This window comes from Pristiophorus japonicus, chromosome 2, assembly GCF_044704955.1.
Source record: "Pristiophorus japonicus isolate sPriJap1 chromosome 2, sPriJap1.hap1, whole genome shotgun sequence".
Classification (NCBI taxonomy): Eukaryota; Metazoa; Chordata; class Chondrichthyes; family Pristiophoridae; genus Pristiophorus; species Pristiophorus japonicus.
The window spans coordinates 173,175,461-173,196,797 of NC_091978.1; the positions used below are offsets into that span (position 1 = coordinate 173,175,461).

At 41.9% G+C, this 21,337-nt stretch overlaps 1 protein-coding gene across 12 annotated transcripts in view; it reads left to right on the top strand.

The window, feature by feature from the left end:
• rbm47 (RNA binding motif protein 47) overlaps positions 1 to 20,464 on the top strand; it is a 286,762-nt gene extending 266,298 nt beyond the window's left edge. For 10 of the 12 annotated variants that reach the window (XM_070870324.1, XM_070870319.1, XM_070870347.1 and 7 more), the window contains 3 exons: positions 11,963 to 12,169; positions 16,421 to 16,596; positions 17,218 to 20,463. In XM_070870324.1, the coding sequence (XP_070726425.1) occupies positions 11,963 to 12,169; positions 16,421 to 16,596; positions 17,218 to 17,466 (632 nt within the window). In that variant the 3' untranslated portion in view covers positions 17,467 to 20,463. Of the gene's footprint in view, positions 1 to 11,962; positions 12,170 to 16,420; positions 16,597 to 17,217 lie in introns of all 12 variants that reach the window. The other 2 variants (XM_070870331.1, XM_070870363.1) reach the window with 2 other exon arrangements.
• The last annotated feature ends 873 nt before the right edge of the window (positions 20,465 to 21,337 follow it).

The following is a 21,337-nucleotide window of genomic DNA, read 5'->3' on the forward strand; positions in this document are numbered from 1 at the left end:
AAGATTTGTTAAGCATGATTTCCCTTTCATAAATCCATGCTGACTTGGACCGATCCTGTCACAGCTTTCCAAATGTGCTGCTATTTCATCTTTAATAATTGATTCCAACATTTTTCCCACTTCTGATGTCAAGCTAGCCAGTCTATAATTACCCGTTTTCTCTCTCCCTCCTTTTTTAAAAAGTGGTGTTACATTAGCTACCCTCCAGTCCATAGGAACTGATCCAGAGTCGATTGACTGTTGGAAAATGATTACCAATGCATCCACTATTTCTAAGGCCACTTCCTTAAGTACGCTGGGATGCAGACTATTAGGCCCTGCGGATTTATCGGCCTTCAATCCCATCAATTTCCCTAACACAATTTCCCGCCTAATAAGGATTTCCTTAAGTTCTTCCTTCTCACTAGATCCTCGGTCCCCTAGTATTTCCGGAAGGTTATTTGTGTCTTCCTTCGTGAAGACAGAACCAAAGTATTTGTTCAACTGATCTGCCATTTCTTTGTTCCCCATTATAAATTCACCTGATCCTAATTCAACCCTTTGTCCTCCTCTGCTGAATTCTAAATTTCTCCCAGTCCTCCATTTGCTGCTTTTTCTGGCCAATTTATATACCTCTTCCTTGGATTTAACACTATCCTTAATTCCCTTGTTAGCCACGGTTGAGCCACCTTCCTCGATTTATTTTTACTTCAGACAGGGATGTACAATTGTTGAAGTTCATCCATGTGATCTTTAAATGTTTGCCATTGCCTATCCACTGTCAACCCTTTAAGTATCATTTGCCAGTCTATTCTAGCCAATTCACACCTCATACCATCGAAGTTACCTTTCCTTAAGTTCAGAACCCTAGTCTTTGAATTAACTGTGTCACTCTCATCTTAATAAAGAATTCTACCATGTTATGGTCACTCTTCCCCAAGGGGCCTCGCATAACAAGATTGCTAATGAGTTATTTCTCATTACACATCACCCAGTCTAGGATGGCCAGCCCTCTAGTTGGTTCCTCGACATATTGGTCTAGAAAACCATCCCTAATACACTCCAGGAAATCCTCCTCCACCATATTGCTACCAGTTTGGTTAGCCCAGTCAATATGTAGATTAAAGTCGCCGATGATAACTGCTGTACCTTTATTGCACGCATTCCTAATTTCTTGTTTGATGCTGTCCCCAACCTCAATACTACTGTTTGTCGGTCTGTACACAACTCCCACTAGCGTTTTCTGCCCTTTGGTATTCCGCAGCTCCACCCATACAGATTTTACATCATCCAAGCTAATGTCCTTCCTCACTATTGTGTTAATTTCCTCTTTAACCAACAATGCTACCCCACCTCCTTTTCCTTTCTGTCTATCCTTCCTGAATGTTGAATACCCCTGGATGTTGAGTTCCCAGCTTTGGTCACCCTGGAGCCATGTCTCCGTGATGCCAATTATACCATATTTGTTAATTGCTGCCTGCGCAGTTACTTCGTCCACCTTATTACGAATACTCCTCGCATTGAGGCACAGAGCCTTCAGGCTTGTCTTTTTAGCACACTTTGCCCCTTTAGAATTTTGCTGTAATGTGGTCCTTTTTGATTTTTGCCTTGGGTTTCTCTGCCCTCCACTTTTACTTTTCTTCTTTCTATCTTTTGCTTCTGCCCCCATTCTACTTCCCTCTGTCTCCCAAAAGTTCAACTATGATCTTATTGAATGGGGGGAGCAAACTCAATTGGCCCTCTGACCTACTCTTGCTCCTATTTCTTATGTTCCTATGTTCTTAATACCCTGGGGTAGAAACCATCAGGTCATCGAGATTTGTCTATATTAAGTGCCATTGTTTAGTCCAGTACCATGTTTTACTTGTATTAAATCAAGTAATGTCTTCTCTATGACTTATTTTTAGTTTACCAATTCTGGTATTTTATCCCCTTCCTCTACTGTGAAGACTGATTTTCTTAGGCAGTCTCTTGGAGTGGAGGATGACTTGCTTCCACACTAAAAATGAGTCCTCAGGTGACTGAAAAGTCCAATGTGGGACCTACAGTCTGTGTCACAGGTGGGGCAGACGGTGGTTGGAGGAACTGGAGGTTGGGGAGCCTGGGTTGCCGCACACTCCTTCTGTTGTACACGCTTGGCTTCAGCTTGCTCCCGGCGAAGAGACTCGAGGTGTTCAGCGCCCTCCCGGATGCTTTTCCTCCACTTTGGGCAGTCTTGGGCCAGGGATTCCCAGGTGGCGGTGGGGATGTTGCACTTTATCAAGGAGGCTTTGAGGGTGTCCTTGAAACATTTCCTCTGCCCACCTGGGGCTCGCTTGCCGTGTCGGAGCTCCGAGTAGAGCTCTTGTTTTGGGAGTCACGTGTCAGGCATGCAAGCGATGTGGCCCGGCCAGCGGAGCTGATCGAGCGTGTTCAGTGCCTCGATGCTGGGGATACAAAGTATTTGTTTAGCATGTCTGCCATTTCCTGATTTTCAATTACACGATCACCTGCTTCTGTCTTTAATGAGCCCACATTCCCTTTTACCATTTTCTTAATCTTAGTATATTTTACAACATTTTTACTGTTAGCTTTAATGTCACTTGCAAGGTTTTTTTCATTTTCTCTTTTTGCACCTCATTATATATTTTCTTTGTATCGCTCTCCTAGTCCATTGGATTTCAACTTCTCCTTGCATTTTTGTAAGCCTTTTCTCTTAGCTGGGTGCTGTCTCTTATCTCATTTGGTGACCATGGTTGCTTAACTATACAAATGGAGCTTTTGTCTTTTAGGGGGTATGTATTGTTTTTGTATTGTAGCAAATATTTCTTTCGGGCCCCGACAACATCCCAGCTGTTGTGCTGAAGACTGGTGCTCCAGAACTAGCCGCACCTCTAGCCAAGCTGTTAAAGTACAGCTATAACACTGGCATCTACCTGACAATGTAGAAAACGGCCCTGGTATGTCGTGTCCACAAAAAGCAGCACAAATCCAATCTGGCCAATTACCACCCATCAGTCTACTCTCAATCATTAGCAAAGTGATGGAAGATGTCGTCGACAGTGCTATCAAGCGGCACTTACTCACCAATAACCTTTTCACCGATACTCAGCTGGGTTCTGGCAGAACCATTCAGCTCCAGACCTCATTACAGTTTGGTCCAAACATGGACAAAGTTGCTGAATTCCAGAGTTGAGGTGAGAGTGACTTTCCTTGACATCAAGGCAGCATTTGACCAAGTGTGGCATCAAGGAGCCCTCATAAAATTGAAGTCAATGGGAATCAGGGGGAAACTCTCCACTGACTGGAGTCATACCTAGCACAAAGGACGATGGCTGTGGTTGTTGGGGGTCAATCATCCCAGCCCCAGGATATCGCTGCAGGAATTCCTCAGGGCAGTGTCCTAGGCCCAACCATCTTCAGCTGCTTCATCAATGACCTTCCCTCCATCCTAAGGTCACACGTGGGGATGTTCACTGATGACTGCACAGTGTTCAGTTCCATTCACAACTCCTCAGATATTGAAGAGCATGCAGCAAGACATGGACAACATTCAGGCTTGGGCTGATAAGTAGCAAGTAACATTCTCGCCACACAAGTGCCAGGAATGATTATCTCCAACAAGAGAGAATCTAACCATCTCCCCTTGACATTCAACAGCATTACCATTGCCAAATCCCCCACCATCAGCATTCTGGGGGGGTCACCATTGACTAGAAACATAACTGAACTAGCCATTTAAATGCTGTGGCTACAAAGCAGGTCAGAGGTTGGGTATTCTGCAGCGAGTGTCTCATCTCTTGACTCCCCAAAGCCTTTCCACCATCTATAACACACAAATCAGGAGTGTGATGGAATACTCTCCACTTGTCTGGATGAGTGCAACTCCAACAACACTCAAGAAGCTCAATACCATCTAGGACAAAACAGCCCACTTGATTGGCACCCCATCCACCACTCTAATCGGTCAGTCCCTCCACCACCGGCGCACCGTGGCTGCAGTGTGTACCATCTACAAGATGCACTGCAGCAACTCACCAAGGCTTCTTCGACAGCACCTCCCAAATCTGCAAACTCCAACACATAGAAGGACAAGGGCAGCAGGTGCATGGGAACATCATCACCTCCAAGTTCCGCTCCAAGTTACACACAATCCTGACTTGGAAATATATCGCCATTCCTTCATTGTTGCTGGTTCAAAATCCTGGAACTTCCTCTCTAACAGCACTGTGGGAGTACCTTCAACACACGGACTGCAGCGGTTCAAGAAGGCAGCTCACCACCATCTTCTCACGGGCAATTAGGATGGGCAATAAATGCTGGCCTTGTCAGCGATGCCCACATCCCATGAACGAATTACCCAGGAACAGTTCAGCCCAGTTTACTGTAGTCGATTTATGTTGCATCAGCTTTAAGTTTGCTTTATTTAAACTTAAAACTTTGGGATGTTGCTGTCCCTTCAACCACTCAAACCTAATATCAAATGTAATCAGATTATTGTCACTGTATGCAAGATGTTCCCTTACCAATAGATTGTTAACTAATTCTGGTTCGTTACTCAGCACTAAATCTAGGGTGGCCTCTTCCCTTGTCAGTTCTAAAACATATTGTTGCAGAAAACTGTCCAGAATACTCTAGAAATTTGCTGCCTTTATGACATGATTTGTTCTGCTTCTTCCAGTCTATGTAAAAGTTAAAACTAGCCATCATAACTGCATTGTTTTTGCCACATGCTGCACTGATCTCTGTATTTATAAATCCCGCCACCACATCACGACTATCAGAAGGTCTGTAGACAGATCCCACTAGAGCCTTGAAAACTTTGCTGATCTTTGATTCTACCCAAAGTATCTCCACTGCCTGCTCACCTTTACTGAAATCCCTTATTGCTGCTGCTGTAATTGTGTATTTTATCAATATTGCTACCTTTCCCACTTTCCCTGTCCTTTCTAAGATCTTGTAGCCTGGAATATTTAGCCCCAGATCTCTAATTGAACCATTATAGGGAATACTTGACCTTAAAAAGAAAGAAAGACTTACATTTATATAACATCTTTCATGACCACCGGACATCGCCAAGCGCTTTACAGCCAATGAAGTGCTTTTGGAGTGTAGTAATGTGGGAAACCCGGCAGCCAATTTCTCACAAACAGAAATGTGATCATGACCAGATAATCTGTTTTTTGTTATGTTGATTGAAGGATAAATATTGGCTAGGACACCGGGGATAACTCCCCCTGCTCTTCTTCGAAATAGTGTCATGGGATCTTTTATGGCCACCTGAGAAAGAAGACAGGGCCTCAGTTTAACATCTCATCTGAAAGACGGCACTTTCGACAGTGCAACACTTTTTCAGCACTGCACTGGAGTGTCAGCCTAGATTTCTGTGCTCAAGTCCCTGGAGTGGGACTTGAACACCCAACCTTCTACATAAGAACATAAGAAATAGGAGTAGGAGTAGGGCATTTGGCCCCTCCGCCTGCTCCAACATTCAATAACATAATGGCTGATCTGATCTTGGCCTCAACTTCAGTTGCCTGCCCACTCCCCATAACCCTTGACTCCCTTATCATTCAAAAATCTATCTATTTCCACCTTAAATATATTCAATGACCCAGTCTCCACAGCTCTCTGGGGTAGAGAATTCCAAAGATTCACAACCCTCTGAGAGAAGAATTTCCTCCTCATCTCCATTTTAAATGGGTGACCCCTTATTCTGAAACTATGCCCCCTAGTTCTAGATTCTCCCACAAGGGGAAACATCATCTCTGCATCTACCCTGTCAAGCCCCTTCATAATCTTATATGTTTCAATAAAATCACTTCTCATTCTTCTAAACTCCAGTGAATATAGACCCAACCTGTTCAACCTTTCTTCATAACACAATCCCTTCATCTCAGGAATCAACCTCGTGAGCCTTCTCTGAACTGTCTCAAATGCAAATATATCCCTACTTAAATATAGGGACCAAAACTGTGCGCAATACTCTAGATGTGGTCTCACCAACGCCCTGTACAGTTGTAGCAAGACTTCCCTACTTTTATACTCCATCCCCCTTGCAATAAAGACCAGCATTCCGTTTGCCTTCCTAATTACTTGCTCTACCTGCATGCTAACTTTTTGTGTTTCATGTACAATGACCCCCAGATCCCTCTGGACCACAGCATTTTGCAATCTCTCTCCATTTAAATAATCATTTGCTTTTTTATTTTTCCTACCAAAGTGGATAACCTCACATTTTCCCACATTATACCATCTGCCAAATTTCTGCCCACTCACGTAACCTATCTTTATCCTTTTGCAGATTCCTTGTGTCTTCTTCACAACCTGCTTTCCTACTCGGAGGCGAGTGCGTTACCCACTGAGCCACAGCTGAGACTAAAGCACATTCCAGGTTAACAACTAAACATCATAACAGTACTCCAGATTCCAGACTACCCATGAGCATTGCTCTGGGAAATATAATAACAAAATAGTAAAGGAAAATATCGAAACAACTTCTCCAGTGTTGTACTGCATGTGAATTACACATTCAAAACAGGTCGGCAGCAAGGGCAAGTTGAGCAGAAGTTTTAAAATGTTAAAATTCATCAAGGCCAATAAGAGCAAACAAAATCATGACTGTTGGCAGTACTGATACAGATTTCATTGACCCCATTAAAATGTTAGGGACCTGGACAAATCTCCTTGTTATCTCCTCGTAAATCCATCCCCAAGAACAGAATATAACCAATAACTTATGTTGTATCAAAATGTGTTTCTGTCACAGCACATCAACATTTTGCCTTTAAAACTGAATTGCAGTAAACATTGTAAATGTGTGGCAGCTGTTTTCTGACTGCCAACCTTTAGCAATGCCTCATTCCAATCATTTTCAAGGACGTGCTGTGCATATTGATGAACAAACTGCAATATTTGTTGCAGTGAATACTAAATTACAGAAACCAATTGCAGAGTTGCCAGGATAATTTTTTTCAATGTATTTCACTGCTGGAATAGTACATGTTCATCATTTATTACATTTTATTACTTTGAACTGTTCCATCCAAGTTCTTTTTATTCCCTCAACAGCATTAACAGGTGGATATTATGGGCCCAATTTTCCCCAATGCTGTTATTTGGTATATTTCAAGAGTTACACCAGTTTTTTTGGGCCTGACTACTCCAAAAAAAAAAATTGAAAGTTTCCCCATTCTAATTTTTGAAATTGGCGCCGCACAGCCTGTCCTTTAGCTTCGGGGGCTGGAGCCTAATGTCTGCGCTGAAAAAAGGATGACCCCTCTTCTGCGCATGCGGGGAAAAAAAAATGACGTGTTTTACGTGACTGCTATGAGCGCGCAGGCCCAGTACATCTCCCGGTCTGCATTCAGCCATTTTTAAAGAGCTATTGTGTATGAGAACTTTCATTCTGAGTGGTGTGTGAGAACTTAAAATCATAGCTGCAATATGGAACGTGGCTCCAGGACCAAGAATTTCTCACAGGACGAAGGGGAAACCCTGGTTACTGTAATTGAGACCAGATGACACCAGCGGAGGTCACATAAAAGTTTCACTAAAAGAAATGAAGAAATGAAGAAACGCTGGAACCAACTTTCACAAGATTACTGTGCAATGATGACCACCCCGAGGTCTGGAGGCCAGTGCAAAAAGAAGTGGCAGGACCTTGGTCAAGCAGTTCGTGTAAGTAATATTTTAATTTATTCACTTGAATTGCAATTGTAAATGTGACCATCTGTATGTCCCACTCAGCAGAAAGACACCCTCTCTAAAAAGTTATATTTTCATCTTTGCAGAGGAAGGTGGCACACAACAAAAGAGAGAGAACTCGAACAGGAGGAGGCCATCCAAATCTGCACCCACTGATACCCGTGGAAGACAAGGTCGCTGCTTTGATGGGTCCTGCCTGGAGAAAAGCAACCACCACTGCACAAGCTGGGCCCACACTCGAGGGAGAGGATAAGTCCTGCAAATTCCACGGTCTGGCTTTGCTAAATGTTAAGTACTGCGCGGGCTAGCCATGCTTCGGTTCATGGGGATATCTCCGTCAGCTACACTTCAGTTGATGCAATGTGCTGTCATTCATTGTGGTCCTTCAAATGTGCCTGCTGCTTGCACTGTGTAAGTCTACTCATGCCACCCACCCTGCCCCCTCCTCTGCTGCTAACCATTTGTCTGTTCTGTTATATTTTGCAGAACTTGAGGTCAACCCTGACGAGGCTGATGCAGAAGACGATTCAGACGCGGACGAGCCTGAATAGGAGGACATCTTCCAATCCGACCTTCCAGACCAAGAGCATGGGGGTGAGGGGGAGGGAGTGGAGCAGGATGAAGCCCCCACTGTTGTACTCACTCTGGAGGAGGTGCTGGTGCCACCCATTGAGGTGCCAGGCCCTTTCCTGAGTGGTGCAAGTGTTAGGACATTCCATGGTTTCGCACAGTCCGAGGCTGCAGGTCCCAGTGGGGTGCAGCGAGCCACACCCAGGGTGAGGAGGGGAAGGAGAGCTCGACAGCACTCTCCTGAGGTGCAGGATATAACAGACGTGGTTCCGATGATGTCAATGAGTTCAGAGAGCATTGACCTTAAGCGATCACTCCTGGACATCATCAGTGAGGTGGGTGATGAGGTATCGGACTGCCGGGAGAAGTAACAACAGTCTCGCAAGAAATGGGAAAACTGTCCAGGCACATTAGGGAGGGAATGTCGCAGGCAGCGGATATAATGTCGGTGCACATGAGGGAGGGAATGTTTCAAGTAGCTGATACACTGTCGGTGAACATTAGGGAGGGAATGTCGCAGGTAGTTGAGATGCTGTCGGGGCATATGAGAGAGGGAATGTCGGAGGTAGTTGCTGCAATAATGGAACACGCCCAGACCCCACGGCCATTGACTGCCACTCCCACTCCAATTCCCAGACCAGCCTCTGAAGAAGCCCAAGCCAGGCCTTCCACATTACCGCCTGCCCATGTCCCCCCATCAAGAAGTGCACATTATCCGAGATGCTCGAAAGAATAAGCTTGGTACCAACCCGAGAAACGCTGTGCCACTGCCTGCGGGCAGGGATGGAGTCACCAAGCCCAAGCGCAGCGGGTGGTCTTCGAATAAGGTGGAGGAGAGATAGGTGCAGCATTTCTTTGCTGCTGTTGAGGTTGTTTTTGTTATTATTGTCAAATTAAAAGGTTTTTTTAAGTGATGTAAATTTACAAGTTTTAAAGTTTGTAAGTGATCTTAAAATTTGTAAGTGATCTTAACTGAAAACTTTAAAGTTTGATACGAGAATATTTTTTATAAAGTTAAGTTAAGTACAAACAAGTGTTAAACTTTTGAATAAAATACATTTTAAATTATAACTGAATCATTTACATTATTTGTTTCCTTATTAACACAACTTTTTGAACTAAAGAGGAATCATTTACATTACTTGTTTCATTAACACAACACAACATTATGGAACAGGCCCAAACAGTAAACATGGTCCATTTGGAATAGTTGCCGCTGAGCCTTCAAGCAGCAAAGCGTTCACGGATGAGCTGCTGGCGCAAGGCTCAAGCAATCATTAAAGGGGCACGACGGCCCACCCTCCTCCGGCTTCAGGTAGTTGCATGGCTTCTTCCTCCTCCTCTTTCTCGTCATCGGCATTTTCCTCCTCATCATCAGCCACTCTCACCTCAGGTGGGTCTTCTACCAACAGTTGCTGCTGCCTCATGATGGCTAAGTTATGCAGCATACAGCACACAACAGTGAACTGACCGACAATCTCAGGGAAGTATTGCAAGTAGCCTCCGGAATGGTCCAGACATCGGAAATGCTGCTTCAAGATGCCAATGCTCCTCTCTATTATGCTGCGTGTCACAATGTGCGACATGTTGTATTCACGGTCAGCTTCCATCCGGGTTACGCATAGGGACGTCATGAACCCTTCTGGCTGCTGCTGAAACATGGCAGATATAGCGCTCTCGTGTAGGATGAATGCATCATGGGTGTTCCCAGGGTATCTCGCATCAACTGCCATGATGCGATGCATGTCATCACAGACGAGCTGCACGTTCACGGCGTGGAAACCATTAATGTTCCTGTACATCTCGGAATCCTCCAAAGGGGCTCACAAGGCGATGTGGGTACAATCAATGCAGTCCTGTACCTTAGGGAAGCCAGCAATCCTGGAGAAGCCCATAGCCCTGTCACGCATTGCCTGGGCGGTCATGGGGAACTTTATGTAGTCATTCTCCCGGACATATAGTGCAGCAGTCACCTGCCAAATGCAGATATGGGTTGCATGTTGAGCACACAATCCAGTTGTGGCCAGGAATGGTCCAGATGCATAAAATGAAAGTGCAGCTGTAACCTTTACTTCAACTCTCAAAGCAGTCCTCCTTTTGCTTCTACGTTGCAGGTCTGCTTTTATTAACTCACAGATCTCGGTTACAACTTCTTTGCGGAAACGCAGCCTTCTGACATAGTCTGCATCACTAAGGTGCAGGTATGGACACCTGCCCAATGTGGGTAAGGCCTCCTGCCCATCATCCTATGTACTCTAAGGTTCCTCAGGTGATGATGCCTAATCAATCTTCTCCGCAGCACCATCATGCAGCAGGCTTGCACGAGGTACGGCGTTGTCAATATTGCCCCTATAGCTTAATTGTAGCTTTGCAACAAGCTCAAAACAGCAGGGCAAAGCACTCTCACCTTCTTTTCCCTCTCTCTCCAAGGTGCACGCCCTAGTATGGACCACACCCTGGTCTGCGCATGCGCAATAGACTTGCTTAGAACGGGAAGCTAGGCATTCAATGAAGACATTTGAGGCAACAAAGTCTAATGCAATTCTTTAAGTTTTGATTTTTTTTTCAAAGTAGCACCCCACCACCGATCGACTCCTCACCGGGCTCGAGGGTCGGAGCATTGGCTGACAGTCACTTCCTCACCTGGACACAGGGACTCGGCTTCTGCCACCCCCCCCCCCCCCCCCCCCGGGCTTCTTTTGAAGCTGCTGTATAGCCTAAGGATTCTCATCCCTTACATAAATGGCTTGCAGTTCAGTTCAGCTTCCGCCTCCCCACCCCCCGGGCTTCTTTTGAAGCCGAGCCTTGAGCCCCTGTGTCCGAGCGAGGGACCGATTCTGCCGGCCGACGCTCCGACTCTCGAGCCCTGTGAGGAGACGTTCGGTGGTGAGGTGGTACTTTGAAAAAAATCAAAAATTAAAGAATTGCATTAGACTTCCATTTTCTCCCTTTTGACTTTGAAACAATTAAGATTTATGATGCATATTCTTTGCCTTCTTGATTCCCTCCAAAACGTCAGCTAAAAGCAATGGCGTCTTTCTGCGCCAATTTTGTAATGTGCGCTGCTTTTTCTTAAGTGCCCAGAAGGTTTTTCGGGAGTGGTCACATTCACCGTCCTAGGAAAAATGTAATTAGCCAAACTTGCTTAAATGTGAAAAACTGGCGCAGATATCAGGTTACGCCCCCTATGACGGAAAACAATCGTAACCTAAAAAAATCCTACCTAACTGAATTATGCTGGCGCAGAAACTTTGGGGAGACTTGGAGATTTTTATTGACTCCAAAGAAAACGGTGCATGCCAAAAAAACGCCGCAGATAATTGGGGAAAATTGAGCCCATAATATAAGAGGAAGTATCTTCTTTCAAACTAATTTGATGTAATTCATTGAAAATGAAGAACATATATTTAGTGTTGTTACTCTGCGTATTTCACATAATGTTAATACCCTGTGGTTAAGTCATCACTTTAAATTGCTCCCATCATTACCAGTGACAGATCTGTAGCCACGAGTACTTTGCTGCAGGATTGTATAGCTCAAAATGCTCTCCAGACACAGATTACATTTGGATGGAGTAAATGTATAACTATGTTGCTTGGTGTTTTCGCAGTTTACAAATGCTCACTCTTATGCTTCCTGAAATCCTGGTGACAACACTGAATAATGACATTATTTTAAATGCAGTATTCACGCAAAACTATTATTAACATTGGATTTTTTTTTAAAGCAGGCACTGTGCGTGGCCGAGGTAGAGGGGCAGCTGGCAACAGAGCAGCAGGACCTCGGGGATCGTACCTGGGTGGATATTCTGCAGGCAGAGGTATTTACAGCAGATATCATGAAGGGAAGGCCAAGCAACAGGACAAAGCGTATGAACTGATATCCAGCTTAGATCTGGCTACAGTCAGTCCAGTCGCTATGAAACCTGGTGCAGGTTAGTAAAGGGAATGTTTTGCTAAACATTTACCTTAACAGCTAGAGAAAAAAAAGAAATATGAAAATACAAAGCTAATGTTTTAGAATTCTTTTTAAAGCCCCAAAGGTTTTGAAATATTCCTGTAGGATATTGTATAATCCCAATAAACATAGTGAAAGGCTAGAAATCTGCAAGTCACCACTAAAGTCCCATGGGATTTCTTAATCAGACATTTTATTTTGTTGAGGCAGCATATGGTCAGCCACGAATAAAGCTGCATTACATGTGGTTGTGAACAAACCTATTGTAGCAGGCCGTTAATTTTTTTTTTACAAAATTGGGAAACATACACCAGACATGCAGATTACAAACTGGTAACACTACTGCAGTTTTAATGTTGCTATGAATTGGAGTTTGTGTTGAACTGATGATACTCCAAAAACCAAAGTGGTAGCGCACCAAGTCTTGACCAGCAGTGTGAGGGCAGTTGGAAGAAGTGGTGACATCCTAGCATCACAGAACTTTACAACACTGGCCCACTGCACCTGTGCTAATCTTTGAAAGAGCTAACCACTTAGTTCCATTTCCTTGCCATGCCCCCACACCTTTTTACATTCATCTTTTTCAAGTATCCACTTTCTTTTTAAATGTGATTCTGGATTCTGTTTCAACCATTGCTTCTGGTAGAGCAATCTGTGTCTTAACAACCCCTACATAAAAAAAACCTCCTGAACCCTCCCTTTGTCCTTTTGGTGGTGATCTTAAATTTGTGCACTCTCGTTATCAACTTACTGATCAGTAAAAAGAGTTTCGTCCTTATTTAAACAGAAAATGCTGGAAATACTCAGCAGGTCAGGCAGCATCTGTGGAGAGAGAAACAGAGTTAATGTTTCAGGTCAATGACGCTTCACGACCTGAAACGTTAACTCTGTTTCTCTCTCCACAGATGCTGCCTGACCTGCTGACTATTTCCAGCATTTTCTGTTTTTATTTCAGATTTCCAACATCTGCAGTATTTTGCTTTTGTTCTTCCTTATTTACCTTGTCAAACTCATCATAATTTTGAACATCTCTGTCAGATCTCCTCTTAACCTTCTCAGTTTCTTCTCATAATTAAAGCCTCCCATCCTTGGTATCACCTCAGTGAATCTCCTCTGTGCCCTCTTCTAGACACAATGGGGCAGATTGTCTGTTCCAATGCTCCTGGCACATTGGGGAAATTCAGCAACCCCAGCCCTTAATCTTCCAGCAAACAAAGGAAGCAAAAAGTCTTCCCTACTATTCTAACTGAAATACAACCTTACCAATGATTCATACAGGATTAGCATTGTCTCTTTCCCTAAGCACTCTATGACCCTATTTATGAAACCTAGGGACCCAGATGCTTCTTCTTTCCAGCTTTATCAGATTGTCCTCCTACTTTTAAAGAGTTGTATATCTGAACCCCTAAGTTTCTTTCCTCCTCTAATCCTTTTAATGTTTTGCCATTTAGAGGATATTTTCTCTCATTCTTCATCCCAAATTATATCATCACATATTAAATTTCATGATGCCTAACTGCCCAATCTACTACAACAGCAACTTGTATTTATATAGCGCCTTAATGTAGTAAAACATCCCAAGTCACTTCACAGGACCGTTAGCAAACAAAATTTGACACTGAGCCACATAAGAAGATATTAGGGCAGATGCTTGGTCAAAGAGATATGTTTTAAGGAGCGTTTTAAAGAAGGAAAGAGAGGTAGAGAGATGGAGAGGTTTAGGGAGGTAGTTCCAGAGCTTTGGGCCTTGGCAGCTGGAGGCACGGCCACCAATGGTTGAGCGATTAAAATCAGGGATGCTCAAGAGGCTAGGGATGAGATTACAGAGATAGGGAGAGATGAGGGCGTAAGAGGATTTGAAAACAGGATGAGAATTTTGAAATCGAGGTGTTGCTTAGCCAGGAGCCAATGTAAGTCAACGAGTACTAACCTGTCAAAGTCCTAAATTCACTTATAATCCTCTTCACATTTACCAATGCTCCCTCTTTTTGTGTTGCTGCAAACTTTGATATTATAAACTCTATACCAGATCATTTATACATTAAAAAGAGCAATGGTCCCAATATAGACCCCTGGGGGATATCATTGGTTCCATCGCTTCAGTCCAAAAAACATCCGTTAACTACTACTCTTTCTTATTTTCTGTCCATTAGCCAACTTCCTATCCATGATACCACATTACCTGTGCTACTAAGTGTCTTAATTTTATTAACAAGCACTAATATGCAGCACCTTATCAAATGTCTTTTGAAACTTCACACACACAACATCTACTGCATTTCCTTTATCAATGCACTCTGCTATTTTCTTGAAGTATTGTGACATTTTCCAGACACAGCTTGCCTTTTACAAATCAGTGGGCCATCTATCATTAATTTTTCCTATATCTTTCTAAATGAGTATTAATAGTTCGCATATCATGGCCTCTATTAGCTTATTCACTGCCAATGTTAAGATGACTGACCTATAGTTATACAGTTTATCTCTTTCTTCCTTCTTGCACAGAAGTTTGCAACCCTCTGATCCTCTGGCACATCTTCTACATTGAAGGATGTTTGACAGATTGTGGTCAGAGCCTCTGCTATTTCCTCTCTCACTTCCCTTAGCATTCTAGATTGCACAATTCCAGGGCCTGGAATGTCTTTCCCATTCTGATTTGGACCAACTTTATCAATACTAATTCCTTATCTATATTTGCTCTATCTAATTGCTCCACCTCTTTTTGTATCCTTTCATTCCCACTATCACTTTTTTTTTGTAGAAACTGAGGCAAAGTTTTTTTGCCAATCCTTCCTCCTTCATGTAAAAATTTCCTTTTCCCTTCTAATCAGCCCTAACCTTTCTTTAACTATTTCTTTACGTTCCACACATCTATAAAATCCTTTACTATTCCCTTTTATGTTACTTGTCAATCCTTCTTCATATATTCTCTGAGCTTCCCCTCTTTATTTTCTATATTCAGTACAATGTTAGCTCTGGAGATATCAAATGCTACCTTCTTAAGTCTCATTTAAATTTTAATTTCTCTACTAATCTAAAGAAATCTGGGTTTTATTACACCCCTTTACTTCTTGTGGGAATATATCTAGTTTGCCCCTTAATCTTCTCTGGTTCAAAAGTTCCCATTGTGTCTACTGTGTTATCTGCCATTTTTTCTTTTCAGTTTATCTGGCTAGTTCTTTTTTATTTCATATAAATCTTTTTTTTGTCCAGTCAAGTACCTTTAGGACCGATAATAACACCCGGCAAGAGTCACGTGGGTGGAGGGGAACCCAGGCAAACGGCAAACCATCCGGCCCTTCGCAATGTGAGACTCAGGAGATTTTAAGGCCCGACCCTCACCTTTATCAGTCTCCTACCCAAACCCATCAGGAGGTGCTAGCTGACCCTAGAGAATGGTCCACGGCAATCAGCTAAGTGGCTAGGAATGGGGCAGGGGTGGGCGGAGTGGTTCCTGCTCCTCCTGGCCCAAAAGCAAACAAAAAATAACAATAAAATTAACTCAACTTTGTGGGCCTCTTTTGACCGTGGTGCCATTTGCTGCCAGATTGTCCTGGTGGGGAAGCTACAATGGTAAGCAGTCTGCAGGTTAAAATTGCAGTTGAGTCCCAATGACTCCATCGGAGCCTGATCTGCATATTCAAAGAAGGATCCCATTGCCTCCTGGCGAGTATCTTGTCTGATGATTGCCTGCTCAAAAGAGTAGATTACAATTGCAACCTGTGGGAAAGCAGTGACATTGGTGGGGGTAAGTCGTCGTGGCCATTTTAACTTGCCATGCAGTCCTTACCTGCTTACCCCATTTCATTTTGTTAAGCTTGTCTCCCATCACTTCAGATTCACTCAGTATGTATAACTACAGCCAGTGCAAAGCAAACTATTAAAAGTTCCCAAGTCATCCCCTTAAGAACCTGTTGAATGTAATGATGGTGACATTCAACTATGGTGGGGGTGCAAAGTGGGTACTAGTGAATCGTGACGTCAGTGGAAAGGAATATCGGGCAGCGTGAATAACGGCGAGCCTATCTATTTCCACCCTCACCTGCGTTGAATTTTACCCCCAATATTTAAGTTTTTAATGTTTTATTAGCCTGTTAAAATGTTTGCTGCATTCTTTTAAAATAATGTTATCATTTATATTTGTCACAAAATTATATTTTAATTTGTTTACATGTTATAGTAGAAAATTTATAACCAGTTATTAATTGGTGCTTTTATCTGATTTCAGTAGCCATCCCTTCCATTGGAACCCAATATCAAGTGTTTCAAGCGGCTCCGGGCACTAAGCTAATGGAAGATAGCAAAATGCACCCAATGGAGCATGTTCTTAATCCTATTGCTGTGCAAACTGATCTGAACGGAGCAACCATCATTCCTTCAGTTTCCACTCCTCCACCTTTTCAGGTTAAAAAAAAATATATTTTTCCTTGAAGCAGAAGATTTTAGTCATTTTCACTATAGAATTGTGTGATTAAGCTCCCCCGATGGCTTAGTTGGTTTGTGCACTGCCGTGTGTAGAATTGAGCCATCCAAGCAAGGAAGGTCTCTAGTTTGCCAATGACTACAGAATGGACTGGTACCTTAGGCTAAGGATAGGAAATCATCATTCCAGAATTCCTATTTCTGATTAGTATCCAGTGCTTTGGACATGTAGTGAGGACAGGATTGGTCAAGGCTGTGATGCACCTATTGCCAACTAGCCTTCTGATATTCATTGTCTGGGCTCACACATGAAGAATGGCTATGGGGGTAAGGTGTCAGAGGGTGGTCAGCATCCTTGGAACTGTACTCCAGGATAAGTCAGGACAGGAGGGGGGAAAGTGTAATTGCACAGAACAAAACTGTAGTATACTTATCTGGTGACTGAAGCAATGAGCTAATTTCAAAATCCATATACTCAGGAATACTAATAGGTGGCCTGACCACTTTCAATCCTTGTTATTAGTACAGGTATTCATTTTTAAATTGCTATTTATTATGTTTTAATCACTTTGCAATGCTATAACATGATTTGTTTCTTTGTAGACTCGGCCAATAACTCCAGTGTATGCAATGGCCTCCAATATCCAACGAATTCCTACGGCCGGGTTCTATGGGGCAAGTTATGTTCCAATTGCAGCTCCTGCTTCTGCTGCCACCATGGCAACACTGCAAAAGAACGCAGCCACTGCTGCAGCAGTGGCTGCCTACGGAGGATATGCCGGCTATGTACCACAGCCATTCCCTGCAGCAACCTTCCAAGTCCCTCTGCATGATTTCTACCAAACTTATTAGGACCTTCTAACAAAGACTTTATAATAGTGAAGGAATACACTGGTATTTATGAAGAAAAAGCCAACGTAGTTTGATGTGAAAGAATCTTTTTTTTAGGACTTCAGCAAACTTCGCACCAAAAACTATGTGAAAGAGAGGCAAATGTTTTAAAAATGCTGTTTGTTAGTAAATTTTGAAAAGCGTGTTTTAAGAATTTTTGAGGGTTAAAACCCTCTTCGTAGAAACAATTCTATGCATTTTTGTTATGGAAACACTTTTCTTTGTTTTTGAAATGCCTTACTTTTAGCAGATATTAAAAATCTTCCGTCCATAAGGTTTGAACGTTTTGAATGTGGACATCCAGAAACTAGAAAAAGGTTAATACCTTTGATGTGGATTCTGGCGTGCTAATACTATGAAGGTTTTGTGTGACTTGCTCACTCCAGTTATTTAACCTATTTGGTGCCTTCAAGAAAAATTCAGCTTAACTGGATCATATACCTTAAGTAGATCATCACAGACAAGTTCATGTAAATACTAGTCAACAATTAACACATATATATATATAACCAAACTTAGGCTTGTCGTTTTTTTAATTGGTCACCAAGAATTGTGCATGATACTGCAAAGACACATCTGTATGAGTTGTTCCTTTGGCGATCAACACCATTTTTGTTTCTTTGAAATCTGGTGGGGGGGGGGGGGGGTAATAACCCAGGAACTACAATACTAAAGAATTGGACTGTCAATCATGAGACTAGAATTTGGCTTCTAGTTTATTTACAATTTTGCCTCCTACAGAACAAGCCACCAGCTTCAGACTTGTTTGTAGTACTGACCTTGACAGACTTGTTGTAATTATTCAGGGTTGGATCCACACGACTGAGGAAGAAAGTATATATGTGTTTGTCTCTTAGGGTAGGGTATGGGTAATTTTGAAAGAGGAGGTAAAGCAAGGGAAAGAAATGCCTGTGGCAACATAATAATGCCGCTTGAGGGTAGATTATTGTCACTTAAGAAAGACATGTATGGCATTAAGTTGAAGATAAACCTTTAGTGGTATGTTCAACATAGTGTAAGATTGACTTTCCTTTGCAATGCTCTTTATTTTCTCCATGTGTTCTGCTTTAAGTTCAGCTATATGATGCTGGATTTTTATTGGACAAGGACCAAAGTAGTCCTTGTCGGCAAGAAGTGCTATATTAATAACTTTTATCATGTTAAAGAAAATTCCTTGCTGATTTGAGGTGGTAAAGTAGTATGGGTACTAGTGACGTTGTATTTTGGTTATGTGTAACAAATTAGGTTGTGTGTATATATATTATGTTTTAATATAAGTTTATGAGCAAATGGCTTTTATGGTGCAGCAGCACATGGTATGTGGTTTACCACAATTTTACCAATTTCTTTCAATGCTGTTGAAGAAAAAAAGAAATCTTTTATTATAGTAGGAACTAAATGTATTGTTGCAGTGTTTCAATGGCCTGTTTAAAGGCTTTCAAAAAAGTCAATTTTAAATAGTGCCGTGATACTCAATAAAACCTACATAATGTGACCCCACTCTTTGGGCTGACCAAGAGAGACTGTTGATAACCTAATATCCAGTTGAGCTACATTCATTGTTTTAACCTGGGAAAAGTGATTGTTCAAAGTGCTGTGGATTAATATGGGGTTTTACAGTAACAGCTCTGGGCATTTTACTCTAACACTTGCTACTGTTTTTAGAATAGAAGCTCCCTCATTATACTGCTCGCATATAGTGCTAAACTACCAGAAACACTAATGATAACTGTTTAGGGGCACCATTTTGAAGACAAACTGTAATCAATGAGTTTTAATGTTTCACATTCTATATCACCTTCTCATTCAGACCAGAAGACAAAGTAACCCACTTACTGTATGATGACATTATAAAGGCAGCTGCTCCGTGTGTCGGTATTGCCTTGATGGCTCAGCTCGGGTAATCCTGAGAGCTCATGAAACAAACTATTCTGTCTCTTGCCTAAAACTTAATGAAGTGCATTAATTTTTTAAAAATATGACCCGTGGTCTGGACATTCTGGATGTCCAGACCACGGGTCATATTTTTAATTTCTCTTTTTGCAAGACTCACTTCTTTTTGCCTTCTTTGGAATCTGACCAGAAATATCCCAGTTATCACTGAATCATTTAAACCTATTGTGCACTAGAATGTGCAGCCCCATATCGCAGCATTATATTTCCTAAGTTGTATCTTTTTTTAAAGACTTGTACAATTCACCAGCAATTACTTCATGCAGGAAATCTGATTACCAGCAACCTAGCTCCTATTTACACACTGGAGAGTTATGCCTGGTTAGCACCAAGCAAAGAATGACACATGGCCATTATTTCCTTATCATCTACACTAATAGGACAATAAGCTCACTTTTTGTACAAAGAAAATAATGCTTATAGTTATTAAAATAAGGCTTGGAACGTAAGACCAAAGTTAAAGAATTCTGATGTCACAGACACACAGGAAACGTCTTCACAGCAAGCACTCCCTTTACCCAGTTGCTCCAGCTGAATGTATGGGGAATCAATGGATACCTGAGCAAACATTCCCTTTGGTGGAGCCATGTGCCCAAAATTAAAATCGGTAAAACTTTAATTATTTCATAGCTGGACCTTGTCCAAACAACCTGTTAATTGGCCAAATCTTTTCCTACTGTTGCCTGACCTGCCATGTTAGATTCAAAATTCCAAACAGGTAAATTCCCTGCATGCATTTAGTATACATTTTTTTAAATAAATTTACCAACAAAATGGATACTGCTGCTAGAAAATGCTAAAAGTAACCTTCCTCGAGTTAAAATGCCTTTGTTCTTTTAAATGAATATTCACTTTCATAGGGTGTGTACTGTATCTTTTGCTTAGTATATATGTGAAATACTTTTTTATTAACTATACAAAGTATCCAGGGTACCATCACTAAATCAGAGTACAGAAGAAAGTTGTCCAAAAATATATTTTTAGTTATTTTATTAATCTTATAAAGAAGGTGGGGGTGGGGGGGAGGGGGGTGGAGAGAGTGGGAGTATGGTCAAATTTTGAGATTCCTTTTATTCCAAAATACTTTTATTTGGCTACTGAGTTTGGCTTTTCTGGATAGTCTTGCGTAGCCCAGTTAAGTGAAAAGAATGTAGATGTATTTAAATAAAATATTATTTAACTTGCAAGACACATTCGAGTCCAGTTAGAAGTGGGAGAGTTGTTTGAAAATGCAAAGGGTTTCAAGTAACTTTGTGTCGGATAGCAAAGGTTTAATGTATTTTTATTTGCTTCTCTTTGTACAAAGAAGGACCTAACAATTAACTAGCATGGCCAAAGTATTGATTGTCTGCTGTTGGTAGAGGCCTGTGAAACATCAGGGATCCTGTCAGTTAGGATCTATACTTGTGCTATTCTTTTTTTATCCATTTCATTCATGCAGCATTTCTTAGTATTTTAACTCAATATTGGTCTGGTGCATATAAAAGAACAAGGTATACATAGACAAGTCTTTTTAAACTAGTGTGCCTTATTAGCAAACAAATGCATTACCATTAGGTGTTTGAACTCTTCAGCTATATATTTTCTATTTTCCTTGTGTTTTAAAAGCTTATAAGTTTATTCTGCTGTTGCGTTTATATTCTAAAGCAGTAGTCAATAAAGCATTATGAAACCTATTGGTCTGGTTGCGTTGTAATGTAAATGTCAGCAAGTAAATTGAGTTCAGTATTCTCAGGCGTGATGGGCAGCATTTAGTTACACCTTAGAGGATAGTGAGATGGTACACTGGTAATAGGTGAGATTAAAATGCCTAAGCTATTACCACAGTAACAATATTGGCTCTAAAATAAAAAGATGGCAGTGGTTCGTTCTAATTAAA